We start from the raw sequence: 25,109 nt of genomic DNA on the forward strand, positions 1-25,109 counted from the left end.
GCCTCCGCGAATCAAAGTTTGGGTCGCTATCCATTGGTTAAGAACCCCTGACTAAATGTATTTATACCACCCATCTCGAAATCCCCTGCAAATCATGATTAGGTCTCTTAGGTTAAGTACGTTAAAGTTACGAACTTAATGTACTTGCCGCTGTGGTGGTCGAGTGGTTATAGTGCCGGACTCGTGATGCGAGGATCCGGGTTCGAACCCCACAGTGGTGGTCGGCTGAAGTTGGTTTTCTGTGGTTCCCAACTTCAAGGCGCAAATGCGAGCCGATCTCCCCGTTAAAAAGTCTCGCCACAGAGAGCAACAGTCCTACAACAGTAAAATCATTCAACCATAACACTTCACTCATAGTTAGTAAAACTGGGGGCAGATGACAGCACTACACATAACAAGCATTACACAGAAACAAAATTTACGTCAGGTTGCACTACACGTACACGCACATTCCCGCATGTATCAATTCGTTGGGGGGGTTCCGCGGGGGGGGGGGGGTGCATGTGTGGTGTAGCAGTAGTAGGTAGGGGCTCGGGGATCCATGATGTTCTTAAGTCAGCCACCTCGTTGGGCAATTTGCCTGTTGTGGCGTTGTATTTGTATTTGTATTTGTATTTAACTTTACGTGAGTTATTTGTACGACCTATCTTGAAAGTCCTTGTGACCTAAGCACCCATAGGTCCCCTGGATTATATGCTGGCAACATGAAGTATTTTGCTTACCGTACGGTATAAAATCGCCAATAACAAGAATGGTCGCCAAAACCATCCCTTGAACTGACAACAAATCTCGAGACGGTGTCAACAGGGCACTGCCAATGTCCAGTTTCAGTAGAACAATATGGGACAAATACACTGTTAACATACAGTGGATCCCGCTTATGACATTTTTCTGAAAAACGTAAATGGAGAAACGCTTTATACGGGAAATCTGATTAGAGTTGGGACCACGAAAATCTCACTAAGCGGGATCCACTGTATTTTCGGTAGGAGGGGAGGGCGGTTGATATTGAGCCATGATCAATTGGCTCGAATCGAGAGCATTGGCTCTTTTCTGACCAGTGTCCAGAAGTCTACTCCCCATGGACCAAATGAGCAACTATCAATATCCATCAGCTAGATTGAGGGCTCCTTCACGTTCATCCGTTTGGTCACGTGTCTTATGGCTCCTCCCGAACATCCTTCCAATTAGTTCATATGGGGGAGTGAATATTTACCGCTATGGTCACACAAGCGGATACGAGGCTTCTCGAACAGGAAGGGTTGGGGGGGGGGGCGAATCACACTGACGATGTGTATAGTGAATGTCTATCTCTCCGCCCTCCCGTGTATAACTCCGTTTTACTGAACGGGGGGGGATTGCCCCCTTCGTCCTTCCCCCTCCTGTAACCGCCTGTATGTGGTCATAATATTCTCAGTTAGTGCCCTGGGGAACCTCCCTAATAAACAGTATCCTCGCAGAACTAAAAACGAAAGAAAATCGCAGGGGTGTCCCCCGTTTTCTCCAATATTTTTGTCACGGGGAGGGGGGGGGGGGGGGGCTTCTCCTTATACCACGCGAACATTCTGTATTTCGAATCGTCAAACCTAATGAACACCCACCCTTCATTTGAGTTCGGGGAGAGTATGGGGCGTTCATCCCCCCCCCCATTCATGACGGGTAATTGTTGCACTCGATCCATTATCTACCGCGGTGCAGGGTGAAACCGCTCATAACCGCACCCACTTATGAATAACTCCTCAGATTAATTAATCGGATTAAACGTGGGTGAAATGGGTAGTGGGGACACTGAGAAGGTGAATATTTCTAATTACAGAACGACATACGATCGCCTTATCCCGTTTCTCGCACTTAATAATGCAGTGTATATTTTCCTCCAGCCGTCATTTGCCCCCATTGTGGGGGGGGGGGTCACTGAACATAGGGCGCGCCCTTTCCTCTCTCTCGTTCCCGATCCAAGGGGAAACCACCCCTGGCGGAGTGTCTGGAACTCGGCATGAACGCCAGAAAACCTTCCTAACATCTTTCGTTGTACTGTACATTCTTGGGGGGGCACCGCTGCCCACCTCCCGTTCCCTTCCTGGAATGTTCCGTCCAGGCAGCAGCGCCCGCGCTGGAGGGATGGGGGGGGGGGAGAGGGTGCGAAAGCCGCCGGGCGTTGCCAATGGCAACAACCTCTCGACATCCTTTCGTCCTTTACCCCTGCCTTACTTTTCCCGGCGTTTGCTCTCGGGTGGCCCTCGCCGCCCTCTTTGCTCTCGAATTCCAGTGGCTGAGAATGGTTGGGTGGGAGGATGCCGTAAGGGGCATCTACATATCGACTTGTACGTGTACCAGGAAAAGGCTTGTTATATCGTTGTGTATGTGTGTGTTTTTGGAATGAGAAGGGGGGGGGGGTGCCCTCTTTCATTTTATTTGTTTTCATCCCATTCTTTCGCGTTTCTTCGCCACGGACCTTGAGATCGAGTGGAGGAGGAGGGGGGTGAGTGGGCTAATGTAGAAGTTTGCAGATTTTTCGATGGGTTTGCAAACTGCTCTTCTCCTGAGATTTTGTATTGAAATGGGCGCCGCCCGTTTTTGTTCTAATCTTCTTCCTCATTTTGTTTGTCCTCATCTTCTGTTATTGTATTATCATGTTTGTCTCCTGTCGGATAGTTCCCCCCCCCCTTCTAGGGGGCAATGCCGATTTTAGCTCCGCGGGGCTCGGTTGAACCCTGCTGTATACCGTGGTATCGGGAAGAGATCATGCACCCCCTCCCGCCAAATTATAGTGCAGGGAACCTAAGCAGTGCTGTCTCAATGGCACACTGAGAGCCCCGGGGACAAATAATGTTCTGGGACCTTTCCTATCTTAATGAAAATCACCTGATTACTAATTTGAATAAAAATTAAATTACGGGTACTTGCGGGAAATCACGTTGCCAGATTTCATTGTCAGAATCTAAGCCTGTCCCGTATCTAAGCCAAGTAAGCGCTTACCGCCCCCCCCCCCCACAAACCCAGAAAAACCGGAGGGGGTGGTGGTTAACTTAAGATTTGGTATATAGAGCTTCCAATACATACTCGAAAGGGCATTAAATATGTCTTTCCCACCCCGACCATGGAGACTGACTACCCCTATCAGTCAACTTAGTCACAGGGCCTCTATCATAGCATCATAGCAAGGGGCCCTGGGACTAAGTTGACTGATAGGGATAGTCGGGGGGGGGGGCATGTTTTATGCCCTTTCGAGTATGTATTGGAAGCTCTATAAACCGAATCTTAAGTCAACCGCCACCCCTCCGTCAGTGTGTAAGGGAAGTTGTGTATAGTCACGTGTTTTCTGAAGCGGGACGCCTATGCTGAGATATTTGGTGAGCCCCCCCCCCCCCCGCATCCAGGATTGGTTTTTAAGTAAATTTATAATTCCAAGAATTATCTCCATCCCCCCCCCCCCATCTCCATAGGAAAGACCCGTCCTTGCACCCCCCAGGGGGGATTACGCTCAAAATTAAAGTAGTTGCAAAAAGATGCAAAATTTTAGCTATGGTTCATAATTGAACGAAGGCGGAGGTCCTGCCACTCATTCCCATACGTATGTCTGGGGAGGAGGGGGGAGTGCGGATGCTTGAAGCTTAAAATGTTGAAAACCCACTGCTGCAGATCCACGCTAGGCTTTTCTTATCAGTCCCCGTTTTATCCTTATTTATTTGACCCCTTCCAATCCCAAATCCCCCCCAACCCCTTCACGTCCAGTAACGAAATAATTTCTGTGTATTAGATTGATTTCTGAGTGTACGTACATGTATTTATTGAAAATAAAACGGATTTTCGAACCCCCGCCCCCAACTCGGCTTCACGCTCTCTAAACCGGGCTTTAGGCCCCTAATCTGGTTTGGCTTCCCTTTTACTTTTGATTTCCTATCCGTGCACCCCCTTCCCTCTCCCCAGATTAACCCAGGAGCTGATGCATCAGCAACCTGAGATTCGTTGACCACTGGCCTAGTGTCCGAGTGGCGGTGGTGGTAAGATGACCGTCTACCACCGTGAAGGTTGCTGTCACGGTCCCGTGTTCAAATCCGAGGGAGGATATAGATAAGATACAGTCGAATCCCGTTATAACGAACTCCAAGAGACCAGAGAGATCACTTCGTTATAAGGTAATTCCAGGTGTGTGCATTGTTCCTATGTAAACTTAGCTGGGTGTAGAAAAGTGTTTTTTAAATGCACGTTAGAAAAGTGTTCGTTAAAACGAGATTTTTTTTCGCTTATAACGGTATTCGACTGTATTGAAACTCATGTTTTATTTAGAAGCTTTCCTGTGTGTTTCCCCCCATATCGTCGCCGTTCGATCGCGCCCTTTGGAATCGAATTTTGGGCCCCCCCCCACTCCCATTATTTCTCGAGCGTTTACCGTTTATACTACCCCTCTCCCTTTTTCTTTTTTTGAAGTCGAGGAATTCGATACTAACGCCGCATCAATACACAGATTAAAATATGGATTCCTTTCCCCCCTTTGTCTTACTGGGTGCCGCCCCTCCCAAAGGATGGGGGGCGGAACGCAAATGGAGCCAGCTGGACCTCCCCCGCGATATTATTCCGTTATTAGTATCAGAAGACTATTAATCAAATGGGAATGAAATTGAAATGTTTAAAAATATTTTCTTATCTAATGTGCTTTATATATTGGGTTTATAAAGCCCAGGGGCGACCGACCCCCTTCTATCCTGTTTTTTATCGATCGACGCTTTGGAAATTGATGCGACGGGGGGGGGGGATCTCGTGTCTTGCTGGCATGATGTGGTGGTGGTGGTAGAATCTCCCGTAAGAGCTGGGATGCTCTTATTTCGCCTTCCCCTGAGAGGTCCCCTAGAATTGCTGCGATCCGGAAATTTCGTCCCCGACATTTCACCTGCCCGGATCGTATGAGTGACTGACTGTGTGAGTAACCAAGTAAGTGATCAAGTGATGTTATCGTATGAATGAGCAAGTGAGTGACCGGATGGATGAGTGAATGACCATATGAATTATCAAGTGACCTTATGACTGACCAAGTGAGTTTGGGAGTGACCAGTATGACTGGTCTAGTGAATGGCCATATGAGTGGATTAGCGAGTATGAATGACCGGATGGTTGGTTGAATGACCATATGAATGATCTAGTGAGTGACCAATTGAGTGTGTGAGTGACCATATGACTGGTCATGTGAATGGCCATATGACTGGTCAAGTGAATGGACCATATGAGTGGATGAGTGAGTGTGAATGACCATATGAATGATCAAGTGAGTTACCATATGAATAGCCAAGTGAGTGGACGTATGATATCGTTTTATAATCGATAAGCTAACGTTATATCGTTAACACTGTGAATTAAATAAATTATATGCATTGGTCACAGATATGATTACACTCTCTAAGTCACTCACATACTTGCACATGCCCTGGGTCACTCTTTTGGTTGCTCACTGACATTGCTCCTTGCTTTACGGGTCTCTTTTGATCATTTACACTTTTGCATATGCTCTATTGGTCATTCACATGATTGCACACGCTCCAAGTCAGTCACTGACATAGTCCCTCACTCAGTTGGTCACTCACATACTTGCACATGCCCTGGGTCACTCTTTTGGTTGCTCACTGACATTGCTCCTTGCTTTACGGATCTCTTTTGATCATTTACACTTTGCACATGCTCTATTGGTCATTCACATGATTGCACACGCTCCAAGTCAGTCACTGACATAGTCCCTCACTCAGTTGGTCACTCACATGCTTGCTCATGCTCTAAGTCACTCACGTACTTGCAAACTCTCTGGGTCACTCACTGACCTATTTCCTCACTGTGTCGGCAGATGCGGATTTATAATATAACGAAGAGGGGTGTCATATAAATGTTGCTGCCCTCCTTCCATTCTACTAATTTTCTGGTCTACTCGTTCCCCAAATTTTCTGCCCAGGGCTATACCCCGCGTAATACTGCCCCCCCCCCTTCCGTAAATACGCCACTGTGCTTTCCCCATGCAGAACTCGGGTCCTGAGCGGAATTCAATAAAATTCTTACTGAGCGGTTTGTGTAGGTTACGAGAATATCACTAGAAACTTCTTTCGAAAAATCGTAATCAACTGCTAGGGTTTTCCAGGAGTTCTGGCCCCTGTCGACGTCTCACTCGGAGGGGCTACAGTACCCCTTCTCCTCCCCAATGACGCTTTCTGAGAGGTGGGGGGAGGGCCTCTTGATTTTTTTTTTCTTAATAAATTTACCTGGAACTCGCGAAAACTTTTTTTTTTTCTAGTGAAACTTCAAAAGATCCCGACCGATTATGCCTTGCCTTGTTCGGTTCGAGAGTAAAAGCCTGGGAATTGTAGGGACCCCGCGCCAGGATGTGTAGGGGGAGGGGGGGGCTCGAGATGAGCTATGCTGTTACTGAAGTTGGGCTCACGGTCGTGGAATCCTTCCTTCACTCGAAGGAAAAATATTCATTCTGGACTGGGAAACCAGGGCGAAAATGGAGTTTTATCGACAATCATTACTCTTGTCCGTCCGTCCGCCCCTCCCCACGGACACTTTACCTCTTTCACCGATGAATGTTTTGGTTACGTCCCCCTCTCCGGTTTGGTGGGAAGAGAATGACTGAGAGGAAAACCCGATATTCGATCTTTCGAGCGACCTGTCAATCAATCTTCGCGATATAAAAATCGATAAGTAATTCCTATTTTTTGCCCGTCCCTTTCTCGACAACATCGGTCGACTTGGGGGGGGGTGTGAATTACGAATCCCCCATCCCCCCCCCCCCCGTCACTTGAGGAGAGGCTGGCCGTGTCTCTAACTCAAGGGCCCCGGGAGGATTTCTTACACTAGATAATGTAGAGGTGTTGTCCTATTGTCGGGAGAAGATCCCGGTCAACAGGCCCTGACTCTGAAATGTGGGGCCCTCCTAGGCTGATGACGTCAAAAGCCCCCCCCCCTTTCCTAAAAATTAGATTGGTTGGAAATTATCAGGGACTGTTCCGTGGGTCGTTTAAGTGATCTGTAAATTGCCCTTAAATGTGCCACGGGGAACCTAAGTGATCTGGGAATATGACACCGCCCACTCAAGTGATATGAAACTGCGTGTCACTCAAGTGATCTGAATTATGTAATACATAATTCATTTTTAAAAAGGTCAGGGTTGAGGTCGCGGGCCACATCAGATGAGTCCCAGTGCCGGCATTTAGCCAGTGGGGCTATGGGTTGAGCATGTTTGTACTATATAGAGGGGTCCACTGAAGATCCCGATCAACAGGCTCTAATTCCAAGATGTGGAGGCCCCGACTTTCCTGCAAATTACAGAAATTTTTTTCGTTAGTACTTCTATGGGATTTCACCGCCGAGAAGGGGGGGGGGGCCCTCATTTCCCGTATCTTGTCTTATGTAAACATCGCGATCCGGCTGATAAGTGGCTTGTTTCGCGGCTTATCATCCATTCACCTGATGATTACTCCGTGTTTGTGGAGGAGACTTTGCACCCCGCTAACGTGAGTTCCTCGAGGTTCACCTTTATCTCCTCTACCTTTATATGGTTATCTCTGCTGCTGCGGATTCTCAAGTGGATCATCATCGTGTACTTGACGGTGGAGATGTCTTGTCTACTGTTTATCTCCCTCTGTGTATATTTACTTTCTCTCTCTCTGTCCCCAGATAGTGGTGACCTGGTGGTTTCGATTGGTCAACGTCCAAATCTCAGGTCGTTTTGTAGGTTTTCAGTTTCACACAAGGGTGACCGGAACTTTGGCTCGAACTCAACAACTAGAGCAGTGTTTCTCAACCGCCGGGCCCTGATATCATTTACACCGGGCCGCGCGTGATTAGCTGTTTCATTTTTCCTCATTCATTTTCCGTTGGTCGTGTGTTTGACCGTGCATTCGACTCACGAAAATGAATGAAACCGGGCCGCGGGCTTGAAAAGGTCGAGAACCACTGAACTAGAGTATACTGTATAAACATGGGCGGATCTAGAGCTCGCTGTTGGCAGGGGTTATTTTACGAATTATTCGCTCAATCGATTGACCATACGTCCCGTATTTTTCGGAACAGTCCCGGTTTTGTTTTTCTGTTCCGATTTTTTTTTTCCCCTTGAATTTATTATTTAATCAAAAACGTTGATATACATATTGTTCAACAGATTGATTGATTGATGCAATGTTTTCATATAGAAGTTACGAAATTTTCACAAACTATCACATTTAACTTGATGGGGCTGATCGGGTGATCACCCCCTTTCCCCACCCTATAGATGCCCGACTAGATGTGTTTAGTTTTTCGAGAATAGTGGACAAGTGTCGACCCAACTAGTTTATGGGGGGGGGGAAGAGTTCTGAATGATTTGGTCTCTCCTTGTTTCCGGCTCCAGCGTAGTTTCAGTATCTAGCAAGGACCACATTTTTCAATGTCCATTCTTCAAACAACCAATTGGTCTATTGTATACATCTTCAATACGTGCCCATGTTCCACATGTGGCCCATGACCTCAAACCTCATTTTGTAAAAATGAATTAAGTAGCACATTTCCAGATCATTCAAGTGATTCCTGAGTTGTGCATTGCCACATATGTGGAAAAGGAATCACTTGAATGATCTGGAAATGTGCTACTTAATTCATTTTTACAAAATGAGGAATGCACAATGCTGCTTAAGTCATATGACTTAAGCAGCACATTCACATATTTAAGTGAACTACAGAGCAGTTCCATATTATTCAAGCGCCCCACGGCTCAGTTCCAGATAACTTGGATGACCCACTGAGTTATCACTTAAATACACCACTCAAGTGCTGTATGAGTGGGTGGCACAACAATCCGACCTTGACCCCTGCTCTGTCCCCACAAGGGGTATAAGCTGGTTATTCAAAAGAATATGAATCATGGCAGGAAAAATTTGAGGATGTAACTCGCGGCACAAGTTCAGATTACCCAACTGGCCTGTGTACACGGACCACCAAGCGGTCTGTGTACATTCACAGATTATTCAAGTGTTGCGTGACACATTTTCAAATCAATCAAGTGGCCTGCACTCTCCTAAAGGTTGAATACCCTTGGTCTATTGCATGGAGACCAGGGACGTCCCTCTCCTACTTATGCTGTAGTTGGTCTTGAGAGGGCTTTAGATCATTGAAAAAAAAATAGCCTCCTCTTTTTCTGAAACTAATGTGTACCCTTTAGCAACCTCTTGAGCCAGGTCTACACCAGCAGAACTCCACAGAATTCCGCACCGTAAACAAACTGGTTTTGAGGTGTGGCTAGGGCATTGCGAGCGATTTTAATGGTCAGTTTTGTGTAACCACATCCCAAAACCGGTTTTCGCACAGGTTTTACAAACCGCCAGACGCACAACTAGTGGGAATATGCCGCTCTAGTGTCTCAGGCCTGAGCCATAACCAAGCTTTCTGTTAAAAAAGACAAACATGATTTTGCTGCTCCCGCTGTAAAATTCTAAGATGGTGTCTGATTATAACATTGTTTTTGTTCCCACCTAAAAGTTTGCCACCCGGGCCAATTGCCCAGTTTGACATTCCCTGTAGTTCTAACCCTGCCTCAGGCAACATCCCCTAGGAGGTGCTGAATGCATCCTTCAACTGCTCCTTCAATATTACATCTATCTGACCAAGTAGTTGGTGAGATCTGTTAAAGTTTCTAGTTTAGAGTCTTTTCAGGTGGGATTTGGCAGCCGTGGGGGGGGGGGGGGTTAGCTAGATGGAGAACAACTGTTATTGATCATCATTTTCAGAGTCAGACGTTATCAGAGCGCCATCTGTCGAAGAAACTTGGAATCTAAAATCAGATGGATTAGAACTGCAGCTAGTGAAACAGCTTCTCCGTGCACCGTGGTGAGGCAGGCATTGAGGTATTGCCATTGATTGTTGGGTTGGTATCAGTGGCCTACCACTCAGCAAGAGCTGCTTCATGTGTTTGATAGGTCTTCATCTGGTTTGTTTTCTCGGGAAATTTGCAAGGCTGTCTGAAGCTCTAAACAACATAGTGGGGGCCCCCCCTCAGCAAAGCGGTGTGCACTCTTCAGACCAGAAATGAAAATCACATGACCATGGTAAAAAATACTACAGGAATTCCCCACTGAGGAGTTAATGCACCAACCTGTCTGCATCGAACACTGCAGTTCGGATTCACCATTAATCTAAGGTCCTGTCTAATTAGCCCTTGTGTGCAGAAAATTACTGTGATGCAACAGAAATGATTGAACAGTTGAGCAAAGGTTCAGGCAAACTCTGATTCCATCTAATCATTGTAGATGTAAGTTGATATTCTATCTATGCTTATTGTGATGTACATTTTGAAAAACACTGATGATACAATTTCAACTTGATCATGTGACCCTACTTACACAAACCTATCGTATCCTTGGATTTTGATGGAGAGACAATCCATCCCCGCTGGCCTGTGCATCCAATTTGTTCTTCAGACTGACTTTCCCTTGTAAATTTTCCCTGTCTAGTACCATAACTTTGATTTAATGAATTGTTTTGTTTCCGTTATGTGAATATCAATGCACCTGCAATTGTGTCTTTTGTAGGGAAGGGGCTAAATTTCAGTTTTTGATTTGATTTTCAGGTACACAAAGACAATAGCTGGTGTTGGAGTAGCTGCACAACGTTACAATCCGGAGATTCCGCCACCGAAAGAAGACGACGTCATGGTGAAGAATTTGGGAGCTAAACTGGAAGCCATGAGCAGGGTTTGTATAGACTACATTGTGCCTTACATAACCATGCATTTGTTACAATAGAGCCATGCTGGAAAAAAAATCATTGCATTGGTGTCAGTCACATTCTAAAATGTGAAATCAGAGCCGCCCTTATGGGTGTGCAATAAGTGTGGTCGCACTGGGCCCTGCACTCACAGTAATTTTCTTCAATTAGACATTTTCACTTTTTTTTTAAAATTTTCTACACTCACTTTTTCCCTCAGTTATATAAAATCACGGAGGGACTCTGAAATGATTTAGAGCCCAAAAAAAAGCAAGCTCAGAGGGAGTGGCAAATTTTAGTAATTGTTGCATAGGTGCCAATGCTTCCGATTTACCCGGAAGCCTTCCTATTTTTAAGCCTTATTAAAATCTTCAGGTTGGAAATCAGATTCTTCCGATTTTTCGTATCTTCATAGAAAAATCCCTAAAAATCCTCAAATTGTGCTTTGTTTGAAAACAAAATCCCGAAAGAAAATACTCTTTCAGTCCTTACAATTTCAGGCTGAGTCTGGTTTCCCAGAAAAAATATGGGGAATGGGGATTTCAAATACGAAAAATCGATAATTGTCACCAAATATGATGCCAAAAGCATGCAAAGGGCCAATTATTGCTAAAAAAAATCAGTACAGCAAAAGAATTCGTCCCGGGAAAGCGGGATTTATAAACTAGTCACCCATTGAAATTTTTAAAAAGTCCCTTTTATTTGTGTGGCGTGTTTTCTTTAATGCGGAATGTGCCATCACGTGATAAACTACAGATTTTTCAAGTCTGTGAATTGGCACCTATGTTGTTGGTCAAAAACATAAAATTAGAATGGAAGAAGGGTGACATAAGCCATAAATCTTCCTCTGCCCGAAATTTAAAGCCCAATTCACTGAAAAAGCTGTTTTGAGCAAACCATCTGATGGTGCAGCGATTTGATTGCTCCCAACTTTGAGACACTAATGCGATCCAATCTCCCCGTTAAAAAGTCTCGCCACAGACAGCAACAGGCCTACAACAATAAAAACTTTAATCATTACACTTCACTCATGGTTAGAAAATTTGGTGGCAGATGGCAGCACTGCACATAATAAGCATTACACAGAAACAAACTTCACGATAGGTTCACAGCACGGACATGCACCAATTCGTTAGATGTTCCGCAGAGAAATATGGATGAGGGGGTGCATGTCTTGTTTGCTAGTGATTTGATTGCATTGCTTTTTATGCTCCAACTGGGGATGGTTGGAACTGTTTGAAGAACCTGTATTCGTTTGTGCTCGAAGCTGATGCAGGACAGGGTTCCCATTAAAATCCTCTTTATAATTTCCCTGATTTTAACTCCAAAAAAAACGTAATTCGAATTCTTGGCCTTTCAGTTTTTCCCTTCACGTATTTTCCTGCCTTTTATCAAACATTTGCATATTTCCTTAGTGCACAAATGTACTCTTTTAGACTAGATCAGTGGTTCCTAATATTTTTTTAGGCCATGCCCCACCAAAGCATCTCTGAAATCCTGCTCATTCCCCCATACTTTTGTCAGGGAGTTACACTCCCTCCCAGTGAGAAACTTCACAGTTCCATAACAATTTTTTTTAATGTAAGAACCATTAATTTTTGCTTCGCCTCCTTTAATTTTAAAATGCAGGGTCCTTGCCACCCTCCATGCACTGCCCCCCCCCCCCAGCATCAAAGGTGGAGTCGACTGATCTAATGTATATATGAATTGACATCATCGTGCCCCCCTCCCCAGACTTCCAAGTCAATCTCCGCCTATGTTGGATTTCCATGGTTCCCAACTTTGAGGTGTAAATTCAGACCAATCTCCCAGTTAAAAACTTTCGCCACAGAGAGCAAAAGGTCTACAGTTATTCAATCATTACACTTCACTCATAGTTCAGAAAACTGATGGCAGATGGAGACATTACACATAACAAACATTACACATAACAAACATTACACAGAAACAAATTTCACGTCAGGTTCACGGCACTCACATACCAATTCGTTAGAAGTTCCACAAAGGAATATGGATGAGGTGCATGTGTGGTTTAGTAGTAGTATTTCTTTCTGATGTGTCGTCTGCAGCTGCGGTGGTCATCTACCTTCAGAGGTGAGTCTGGTACTACCGAGTGTGAACGACAACAATATGTAGCAAATGAATCTGAAAAAATTTATAAGAAGGGCTCTTCGCTGGCACTAGTTAGTACCAGACTCGCCTCTGAAGATAGATGCTCGCCACAGTTGCAGGCAAAGCATGGGAAAGTAATAGCAGACCACGGTCTAACAGCCCGCTAAGTCATTTTTCTCAATTTACTCATTGTTTTTAACATTGCTGTATACAGAATATTATTTTGTAAAGGAGTTTGGGGCCTTCATTTTCTTTCATTTTATGTGCACAAAGGTTCCGTGGACTTCATGTTTAACACAAAACATTAAGAACCCTTAGTCAAACCCCTTCCACTAAAAGGAAAAATTAAAGAAGTGGTCAAGAAATTGTTTAAAAACTCAATTTGAACAAAAGTGGAAGTTTGGGAGACTCCAAGTTTCCATAAAAAACTCAAATCATTCCCATGTGGGGCATATGCCCCATGTTCTGAATCACTGTACCAGAAGATACATCCCAGCATTCATTGCTGAATACAGTGGAACCTTTCAATAACGGTCACCCTTGAGACTGAAAATTTTGTCTGCTAATATGGCAGATGTTCTTTAATAGGTAGACATTGACAATTTTAAAAAGTGCCCATTAATGAGATATGTTCACTAACAAGAAGTGTGTGTTATGGGAGATTTCACCATCAGACCTGCCAACTCTGCGGATTCAGGCGGAAGACTCCAGATATTTTGCCCTTCCTCCTGCTCTCCAGATTTGTTAAAAATTTCTTTGGATTTTAGCAGAAAATCAGATTTGGAAGGAAATTTTTTTTTTAGAATTCATTTAGGGAATTTTTTTGGATTTTCCCTGAGCTTTCAGGATGTCACGACATCAATGACTTCATATGCTTAACATTATCTATCACTAATGGCATCCATGATTATATTCTGCTCAGGGGCTATGCGAGACCTGCTTAGGGAGGAAGGCGGGGACACTTTTTCTCAATGTGGATTAAAAAACCACAATTTGTTTTTATCAGGTCTGTGGGGAAGGTCTCTCCCCACACACTGGGGGTGGATCTCCGTATTTCTGGATTCCAAAAGTTGGCACGTCTGATCATATTCAATGTAAACGAGTTCTCGAATAAATATTTTATACCCATGAATATTTCAAACATGCAAAAGTGCATATTTTACTGCAATAAGTTTCACATTGGCATTTCGCTATTTTGAGAATAAAAAATGCCCTGTAATTGATGTGATTCATGAACCAATTCCTCAGATTCACTCATCTTGGCAGGCTATATGTTCATGAATCTGATGTGGTTTCTGGAACGACAAAATCAGATACACTTATCAGAATTTGACTAATCGGAAAATTTAATGTATTCTATAAATTGTTTTGCATATCAAAGTTTGTGTACCTATGGTATATAACTCGCACTCCAATTGACATTGATGATTATTTCTTACAGCTATTAAAAGAGAGCATCGCTCCAGAGAGGCCTCAGTCAGATTCATACATGATCGAAGGAAGCGGCAGCGGTGGTTGGACAAGGACCAATCGGATAGCTGGAGGGGGAGGCGTTGGTACAGTCAGCGATGATGAAGACTATGATGACAGGGGATCTGGTTCCGGCGATTGGGGAGGTAAGTTTTTCTTCTTGAACATCTGAAATTTAGTGCCTGATGTTGATTTTCCTTCCACTGATGATGGGGTAGGAGAGCAAATAATTATAGCCAGTCTACTCGATTGCCCGAGTGGCATGGTGGTAAGATGCATGTCTACCACCGTGAAGGTTGCTAGGTCCTGGGTTTGAACCCGAGGGGAGGAGATATTTTCCCTAATGAACTTGAGGCAACCACCAATAGACAGTGCCTTCATTTCCAACCCATCTCATTAATCACAGTAAATTGCAATATATGGCCAGAGTCTGTGTTTGGTGAAGTAGTGAACTCGATTGAAATAAGACATATATTTTAGAGATTTAAACACTAAAAATTAGAGACATTTATTGTAGTTTCTACTTGAACAGTCATGTTTCTTGTTCTGTTGCCAAAATTCTGAATCTAAATACCAATCCAATAATTCGTTGCCAGATACAAATGCAAAAATAATAAAAATTGTTTATCCATCAACATAATATTCCAACGCTTCCCCTTGTTCGGATAAACAGTCTAGTTCCTGTACATTGAACACTGAAGGACCGGACACATCTCACTGCTCATCTCGTGGAGAGATTTAGTTTTTTTTATTGTTCCTTTACAAGTCCCTTTCTAGCAGACAGTGTCACCAGTCTTGGCTTACGCAGTGGTTTGGCCATCGTATTGGCCAACTGATTCTCTGTAGACACCTTCTGTACTACAAACTCGGTTTCCATGACTTTTTCACAAATAAAGAAATGTTTAATGCTGATGCGTTTCTAGCTGAAATGAAATTCTGGATTTTGTGCAAGTCTTTTAGCTGCACTAGCTATAATACCAGGCATTGCCCGGGTTTCCTTCAACGAGGCTTTTTTGGATCACATGATATCTCCCTCTTTCTTTGAGTCTAAGTTCACCAATATGGCGACTTCCTGCGCGACTCATGAAAGAAACAAATCTAGATTTAAAGTAACGTAAAAATAAATAAATAAATAAATATATATTTTTTAAAGGGTGCTAGGTATTTCGATTCCCCCCTTTGAACTTCAAGTTATCCATCTCTGCCTGTTTCTGCTTCAAAAAATGCTAAATTAAAGCTGTGGAATTTTTTCGATGTACTTTTTATGGGCCCATGATTAATTTTAAAACATCCTAAACTATATGAAATTAATGCAGTTCAATATTAAAAAGCATTACAGAGACATTAATTTTCATGCTTGAGAAGATATAAATACAAAGTTGAAATCAATGTTATTGCATGAATATCCAACTCAAAAGTAGGTTTGGGGCTAATTACTTCATATTCAATCTCCTGGGCTTCGTATATCTCTAAGCGAACTCAATATTTCAAAAATTAAATCTCTAAGCGAACTCAATATTTCAAAAATTAAGAATTCTATACAATTTTTAAAATTATTGATGTGACAGAAAACCCCACTAAATTTCCGCATTTCTACAGTAAAATCGGCAATTTTAACGCTGATTTCTGTCAGGATCACCTTTTTCCTGCCCCTCAAAGCAATGCTGATGATGATTATGACGTCATTCAAAAAACCTCATGACTGGGAGTATTGAAAATGTGGCAAACCATTATAAAGGCATAAATATTATACATATACGTCAGTATATGTATAATACAAAGTTGTTTATTGTTAAATTACAAAGTTGTTACTTAAAGACAGCGTTGAAGAAATGACAAACCATTGTAAAGGCACAAAAAATGTCTGAAATGCATTGCTAAGGAACCACTGTGACCAAAGTAAACATTCGGTAAGTGATTGTTGAGGCCCAAAAACCATTGTTTCCCTACAGTTTTTTGCCCACTTGGGGCATTTGCCCTGCTGTGACGAAATTTTAAAGTAGCCTATCGTTTAAGTTGGGTCCCATTTGGTATATATGCAAAATTTGGCGACGATCTATCTAAAATTGTAGATTTGTATAGAGAACATATACAGACACACAGAAAATCAATTTTATATATATAAATTATTATCAATTTGGAGCGCCAGAACTTCCTTAAGTTGTACAACTGCTTTGTGCATCCTTTGCGACCAAATGCTTTCTTTACAGCATTCATTTGGTGTAATAATTTGTGCTTCGGCTTTACAACCATTAAAAAGTTACAAACCGTTGTAAAGGAGTAAACATGTCTGAAATGCATTGTTGTGGTTGTGAAACCATTTTAGCCCAAAAATTTTTTGCTCGTTGCGCCCAGCCCTGACAAACTTCTAAAATAGCCTATCATTCAATCTGTGTCCTGTTTGGAATACAGGCATCCGTTCCTTTATGCAATTAATTGGTTCCGCAAAATAGTTGAATAAGATCACATAAATCAAGTTGAATTTAGCATGGGAAAGATTAGGGGTTCAGCTCCTTCAGAAGGATTGAAAAAAAATGTAACCCAACACACAGCAAAGGAACTTTTTTTAAATGAATTAATGAATTTCAAACTTATGAATAAATCCTATGAATTAGGTCCAATATGAATGAATAAAATCAATACTTTTCTGTCTTCACTACTTTTGATTGATTCTCGTGAGTGTGGATGTTTTCTTTTCTGAAGAGCCTGGTATGATGAGTTCCCCATTGAGAAGTCTCGCTACAGAGAGCAACAGGCCTACAACAATACAATTATTCAATCATTACACTTCACTCATAGTTAGAAGAATTGACAGCAGATGGCAGCATTACACATACAAAGAATTACACAGAAACAGACACATCCACATTAGGTTCACAACACATAACAGGCACATTTTCCAGCATGGCCTCAGGTCTAAAATCTCTTCATTTGAGACACAGCAGTTGGCCATGACATGGTTAAGAGATATGATAGACTGGTAACTCTTTTTGATGAAACAGTGAAAATTCCGCTGACAAGTATCATTTATCGTCTCCTTACAAAAGCTTTAGTAGCAAAGCCAGAGAATTCCGCATATTTCTAGCGAATATGATAATTCTTGTTTCACTGGAAACACTTCTTTCAATTTCTTGTGTCATTGTCAATGTGTTACCAAACATGTTCATCAGAGATATTTGGTGAGTTTTATATCTGCGACTTTCTCTCATATTTGTCTCGGATACATTGGCATACGCAAAGAGGAGAATGTTGCTATATCAGTTTTTACTATCACTCTGCCTCCTTTATCTCCATTGTTTGTAATTGTGCTCGCCCCCTTTTTTCCCTGTTAAGAAACATGTCTTTTAATAGTAATAAATACAAAAATTCTTTCACTATGAATTAACAGAGTTGAACTCATTTCCATTGTTTTACAAATTTCATTTAAATAAAAACATTTGACAATGCTACTTATAAAACAAAGGTGCATATACACCTTTGTGTGAAACCTCCTCTAACGGCCATATTTTGTTGGAACTTAACGTGTCCCATAGACTTAAAATTACAGGTAACCTTGCAACGTACCTCTTCCATTTTCCGGTTCAGTTTTTTTTATTAAATCCAGTATTAATTCATCGACCAGATCACAACAAGGAACAAACCAACTAAATTTTGTTAAAACAAATAAACATTTATTCGATTAATATTTGAAATCTCAATATAACATTTCTTTAATACTCTGTAAGTTAAGTTTTTTTTCTCAACATCACATTTAACTAGAACAATATTTGGCACATCCTCACCATTTGCCGAGACGACAGGAAGTACACTCATCTCATTCACATCGTCCATATCACTGGACGAAAATCTGCAGAACCAAAGTCCATTTGGAGTTGGACGGAGACTTTTGTATCAGTCGGTCGGGTGGACCTTTACGTGCCGAGCAGTAGGGGAGATGCCGAAACCAGGATAGCATTGATTCACACCATGAGGTATCCGGTCAGCCACAGCATTGAGAGCGAAGTCAGGCTAATTTCGAAGTAGATCTGGAGTTAGCCTGACAAGCTACCAGGCAACCCACTGAGAGGACGACAGAGCCGATATGACGTTGAACCGCATGAGTTGTTCCCCGGGCAAGTCACCGATCAAACCATATAGCGACTATGGAGTTCCAAATGGTGCTAAGCACATAGTTCCATTTTCTATACATCACTATTGTTGAGAAATCGCCTGGCAAACACCTCAATGGGACGAAACAACTTTGATAGAATCGAGTGTCTCAAATGAAATAAATCTGTCCTGTATCTCGCTGTGTATCCTGTATTTATCTGAGAGCATTCCCATCATCCATCATGATAGGAACCAACCACTAAGATGAACCCACAGCACTGAACTCTGTATCTAATTTACATATCTTCATGAAAGGGAAATAATATTGCACAAAATATATCACAGAATCTGGCAACAACACAAATACAGGAAATTGGAGATCTGGATGGAATCCACACTTTTAGGCCTATTGCAAATTGTATAAGCTCATGACATTAACCGTGAGATGGTCCTAGGACCCACAGACGGCATAAAGGTAAAATTATTGCACATTTATATATAACCCTTTGCAGGACAATTATATTATATTGCACAAATATATAACACTTTGCAAAACACCAACATTATATATTGCACAAACAATTTCTCGACACAATAATTCAATAATTCTGAGTTTGACGATGACTCGACACGGTTCCCACCAACGAGCCGTGGAACTCCACAGGGAAAGAGAAGTTAACAAGACGAGCTATTGGGATCTCTCACACGGATGTGAACCAGAGTTTATATGGGATGTCGGCAGCCCGACCTCTGGCATTGTTCTCATCCGACTGTCAGACTAAGCGAACTAACTGGCCTGAACCGGATCGGCAGTGGGTACCTCGGGGAAGGGGTTTACGGTAGCCAAACAAACCCTGGGGTCTAAATAAATAAAGATTAAGGAGTTGAAGAATTAAGATTTGTAAGAGATCTCAGGTCATCTTGTTACGATGATACTTCAGTTAAAACCGACAAAGGTTTGAGTGAAATGGATGTATCCATTTGTCGCTTATCCTGAAGACATAGATCAAAGAATTTTTCTGAGCTATCTTGAACTAATACCGAAATAAAAATGATGAGGTATTTTGTGATATATGAGGGACAAACATTGATCGTACAGTAGAAGAGATGAAATGCCCTTTAAGTATCGCATGTGTGCTTTTATTTATATCGAGAATCAAGTGAGAATGAATACATTATATCTTTAAGTGATGTAATTTTTTTTTCTCTTTCCCCAGGTCCAAAATCCAGCGACTTCAACTTCGACAGTGGAGATGTAAGGCATTCAAACGTCAACATAAAGATTGATCCGAAAGCTTCTTCGTCTTCGCATATTACAGTAGCTTTAGTATTAGAATTGACTTGCTTATTAGCCATCTTATTAAGGAACGGCCCCTTCACAGCGGCCTTGGTACATCCATGATCAGTGTTATTACATTTAAAGGATTGCGAGAAAAAATATATACAAAGGGGCATTTTCGAAGAGTTTTCTTGGTTCGTCACAATTGTCTTCTTTATTTGAAATTCTTCCATTATGGTTTTTTCGTCCGCAGTTACTGTTGTTCAAGCTCGGGCTGAAAGTGTAAAGCACATGCGTGTATTCATGTAAATCTGTGTAATGTATAAAGGACTCGACGAGATGTGATAAAAAAATGAAAGCGAAAGATGATAGCGGTATGTACTATATGTATGTATAATGGTGGAATTAGTCATTGCGAGAAGAAGAAAAAACTATCATTGGAGAGATTTTTACTAATCTCAACTGACAACTATGCAATAACTGTTATACGTGTGTGCGTGCGAAGCTGAAGAAAAGTTTACTCCCCTCGATGATGTAAGTGTCACGATAACGAAAGTTTGTGTGTGTGTACATGTGTACACAAGTGTTACAATGTATTTTTTCACGCCACGAAAGGACTTTTCGTTTTTTTCCGGCCGAATTGCCTGGGGAAAAAGAAACTTTTGATTTTTGAGAATTCCATTCCGTATCCTTCCATGAACTTGTATCTCGACCTTTACTAGAGAGTGAATTTCGTATTTCGATTAATATATTTTTGTTTTTGCCTTGGACGTGACTTATGCCCTCTGGTGTTTATCCGAAGAACTAATAGTTGTTAATTGTTTAATTTGGGATGGGGGAGGGTGGCCACACAGATCGTTTGTGAACGTAGTGATGCAGACATGTTTGTAGTGAGAACAGAAAAAAAAATTGTACTTAGACACCAAAGCAAGTGTAACGATCATCATACCGTTTGGTCGCACAGAACCTGTTATAGCAATTAAATTAATTTATTAATTATATATCCTGCTCATAAAAATGAGAAGAGAATCAATGCCTGTATATTTTATTCCCGTTTTTATCGAGAAAAACGAAGATTGTATTTATTCATTCGGTGTGAACATGGCAGTGTTTCAATATAATGTTGATGTTTCCAATATTATTTTTTTCTGTTGATGCCATTGACATGGCAGACTGTCATTCAGCATATTAGAGCTTTCCCCGTAATATCAAGCTGGAAATGGGTACATTGCATCGCATGAGATCGTTGATAAGTAAATATGCCAGATTCATTTTCATTTATTTTTTGTATAATTAGACTTATGTGCATTCGCCAGTGGACATGGACTGCCACTCTTGGAGGAAACTTTCGAGCACACACAAGTGTTTATTTTGATCTTGAGTGTGAAGCTGTTAACACCCCCTCTATATCTTCCCGTTAGCTTGAATTCCTCAGAAGTAAAGGATAATGAAGTGGTCGGAGGACATAACCCTCAAGTTTGTAAAATATCTTCGCCATGAATGCTTCTGAAACATTATAGACATGGAAAATACAGAAACTATCTGAAAATCAGTATGTTAGTGGAAGCGTGGCCTCTCCACATCTGGCAGCAGGTCTCTGGGGTGAGATCTTTGGCGGGGCCCCTCCGTAGTGAATTTACAGAGGTTAAAAATTGTCCTGGGTCCCGTTCAGCCCCCCCCCCCCATCCACCCTTGTGGTTGGCATGAATAGAAGCTTCAGGGTAAAAGAAATCAAGTCCAAAATAAGAAGCATTTGGTGGATGGAGTTGAACAAATGGGCGCAAGTGTGTAAGACATATATACTTCAAAACTGAAACGTTTTGGAATTTTCCCCCCATACATCCAAAACAAATGTACTTCTACTACTTAACGGTGCATGCTCCTCATACACATTTCTCTACGGAATTGGTACATGCTGGAATGTACGTGTTGTGAACCTTGATTCTACGTGATAGCTTGTTATGCATAGTGCTGACATAAATTTTTCTACGAGTGAAGTGTCATTATTGATAACATTTATATGAATGTGCTGCCATCTATTGTTAAAAACATGCATGAAAAAGGGTTTAAAATTAAGAGAAGCACTGCATTTAAATTTATTTTCGAAAAAGAAATTCAAATTATTCTTTTGTTTGATGAGCCCTTTGAATTCCCTACAAATGCCAAGAAATTTCCCACCTGGACCGATTTTGGATGATTTTTCGCCTTGGAATATGGGAAATTTCCCATGAGTTACCTCACTGGTTGCAGGAGCTACGAGCTTTGGAAAAAAAATCTCCATCCTTTTGAATGGGCTCTATGAAAGAAAAATGTTATTCACTGCAAATGTTATTCACCTTAACGGCCTCATACAAGACGATCCTATGGCGAAGTGAAGAACTGGTCGGCTGACATTCAGGTGTCAACTGTCTATGGATGCCAGCGGTAATCATTCTGCACATTTTAACTCAACGAGCAATAAAAAATTAATTTAAAATATAAAATAAAAAGGGAGAACCCTCCACACACACCGCCCTCACAAGTTATGGCAGAAAAGAGGGAAGTTCCCGGCAACACTTAGTTTTATAAGGGGACGTGAGGAGGAATGTGTTGTGCAGATTTTTTGGGCTGAGGAATGGCTGTATGAACTTCAGTGTACCTAGTGTGGAAGTGGGGGGGGGGGGGAGTCTGTGGATGGTATAGCAAGAATGAAGTACTAGCTCTGCCCTTCAAAAGTTCCTCATTGCTATTGAGAATAAGTTCTTTGTTAAGGCTTTCGATCTCAACCCGAGGAAGTGGATGCCTGCAGTTTTGAAGCTTTGTGTAGGGTGGATGCCTCTGGCACCAGCAAAATGTTCAGCTGATTTCCAAATTTGGAACAGAACAGATTTGTTTTATGATTGAAAGTGTCATTATGTATAAATCTTAGGCCAGGTTTTCCTAGGAGCAGGTTTTTGTGTGTCGTGTACAACGTGAATCGCCCAGCACGGCATGGCGTCTACTCGGCAATAAGAAAAGCAATACGACTGTTTTCCTACAGAGGATATATTTGTGATACTATATGGCTCACGACAGCGCTTTAGGTTGGGAGTGATTGGAGTGACTGCTTGAAATGTGTCACGCGCTTCACTGAGCTTTTCTACATTTGTGTTGTTTTCTTTACCTTCAAATAGGAGCATGCAGGCGACTTAATAGTTGATGCCGGAGCCGTATACTATATAGGCACCCTGAGCTGATACAGCACGATAGGAAAACACAAACTTGTAGCGTGATTATGTAATATGTTTCTGTCAACGCGAAGTGGTCCAATTTGGTTCACACGTTACAAAAACCTAATCCTAGGAATACCCGGATGTAGGCTGACGGCAATAGATAAATGTCACAGTAACCACCAAAGTTATCCAACTAGCAAGATCTACAAGTCGTCCTTAACACACTTTCGACCATGAGACAAAAAGTTTGTTACCAAATCTGAAATCAGTCAAGCATTTTGCTAGTATTGCCATGGTGATAGTGGTTTCTTTTTCCTCCCTCTGTGATTGTGATGGTAACTATTAGTTGTTGCCCTCGGGTACAGAACCAAATACTTCAACAGAGACTCTTATGTGCTTTTTCATCCATAACTGTGGCAAACATTACCTATGGAATTCATAATTTTCGCCACAGTCAAGAACAATACGTTTGTTAGAGTTAAACTAAACTATGGCTTTCAAGCTTTGTCATCTAATTTGAATGACAGTCACAAACAAGCACGTTTCATTACTGAATCTTTCTGTATTATGTATCAATAATTATTATCAAAATGCTGCCATGTCTCGAATGTTTAACTAGTTACCACGATGTATCATTTTGCATTATACTTATCATCAGTATTCATGATCACGTACTAAATCTGTTACCCCAAAAAAGCAATTAATGATAATCACTAACACATGAGAAAGTTAAAAAAAAAAAAAAAATTCCAATCTCGTCATAAATGTTCCCGTTTCTTTAAAGGGTAAAACAATCGATTTTTTTTCACCCTTGTTTCGGGAACCCAATCTGTGATTTTGTATTACAATGCATTTTTTATGTTGCCAAACCTTTTTAGTTTTTTTTTTGTATATAACAATGTAAATGTAATTGTTGAGTATTTTTTTGTTGGTTTTTTTTTTCTTTCTGCGTGTATTATTATTATTATGTGTGTTTGTGTGTCCATATCGTGCATTTGGTAACTAATCGCTTACTTATTATTCGCCTTCCCATTGTAAAAAAAGAAAGAAAAAAACAAATTAGCAAACAATTGGAAATTGTACACATTATGTATGTATGCAATAAAACTCAGAAGTATAACCTGGAAGACTCGTTTTAATTCTCGACTCGATATTGCTGTATCAGCGTGGGTGGAGATGTAACCCACGACGCTTTCAAGCCTGCCACTGTGCGGTCGCGTGGTCATAAGTTCGAACCCCACCAGCAGAATCTCTTCATTAGTTTGTGTGTTTGTTTCTCCTACTCCAAAATCTTGACCAACCGCCATCATGATTTACAGTAAATAGAGACTAGAGCGGCATTCATTCTCATTTCTAAGTTTTGGAACCTAGTAATCCTCGAGTAAAATTTTGTTTTTTTTTTGTTGTGAAAACAAATGTTCTCTTTGTTGGTATAGCAGCACCATCTGTATTGTGAAGACGTGAGTATGGTGCAGTCCTCCTACTTTTGGTAAAATGTCTTACTTTTGTCCTTTTTTACCACATCCTATCAACAAAATTTGTATAATTGAGGAGTGAGTCATTGATATACTACTCCACCAAACACCAACTCTGGTTATATTGCAATTTACTGCAAATTTAATTAGATGGGTTGGAAATGAAAGCGCTGTTTATCAGCGGTCATACTCGAGCTCGTTAGGGGAAAATATCTTGTTTATATCCTCTTTCGGGTTTGAACCACGGACAGAAACCTTCACTGTGGTAGAAGAGCATCTTACCACCGCGCCACTCGTGCGAAATCATTGATATATTGTCGAATATTACTAATGTTGTAGATTTCGATTAATGATTCTGCCAAAGCAGAAATTCTGTCATTTTTAACAGGGGGTGTCGGAAGTGTTTCTAAACTGTGGATCTTTAATTTTATATGGGAAATTTTAATTTCTGTATCAATTCTGGGGGTGCTCGGATCCATGCCACAAATTACTATGGGTGCTTGAGCACCCCCGGCTCCAACGTCACTGGTTTTTAAGTTTATTTGGGGTGAATGTGGACTATTTTGTGTTTATTTATTTTCCATTTTCTTTGCTTGAGGGTTGAACAAGTAGAGTAGTCATTAAAAACTTCTGTTTGGTTGGGAAAAAAAAAATTGTATTTACTTTTCATGGTCTTGGACATGTAACTAACATTCATTATTCAAAATAATGGTGCACATTTTGTTTATAGGTGAAACACAAAGTTTGTGTAACAAACGGATGCACAGGCCTGTT

At 41.5% G+C, this 25,109-nt stretch overlaps 1 protein-coding gene across 1 annotated transcript in view; it reads left to right on the top strand.

Moving 5' to 3' along the window:
- The window catches only part of LOC149067765 (glypican-5-like), a 93,164-nt gene extending 69,177 nt beyond the window's left edge, over window positions 1-23,987 (top strand). The window contains exons 5-7 of the mRNA XM_089252007.1: window positions 10,583-10,706; window positions 14,273-14,447; window positions 19,608-23,987. Of these exons, the coding sequence (XP_089108133.1) occupies window positions 10,583-10,706; window positions 14,273-14,447; window positions 19,608-19,792 (484 nt within the window). The 3' untranslated portion in view covers window positions 19,793-23,987. The remainder of the gene's footprint in view (window positions 1-10,582; window positions 10,707-14,272; window positions 14,448-19,607) is intronic.
- Window positions 23,988-25,109: the final 1,122 nt, after the last annotated feature.

Source organism: Pholcus phalangioides, unplaced genomic scaffold (genome assembly GCF_987345545.1).
Source record: "Pholcus phalangioides strain wild (caught in Gottingen) unplaced genomic scaffold, Ppha-v1.0 ptg000028l_1, whole genome shotgun sequence".
Classification (NCBI taxonomy): Eukaryota; Metazoa; Arthropoda; class Arachnida; order Araneae; family Pholcidae; genus Pholcus; species Pholcus phalangioides.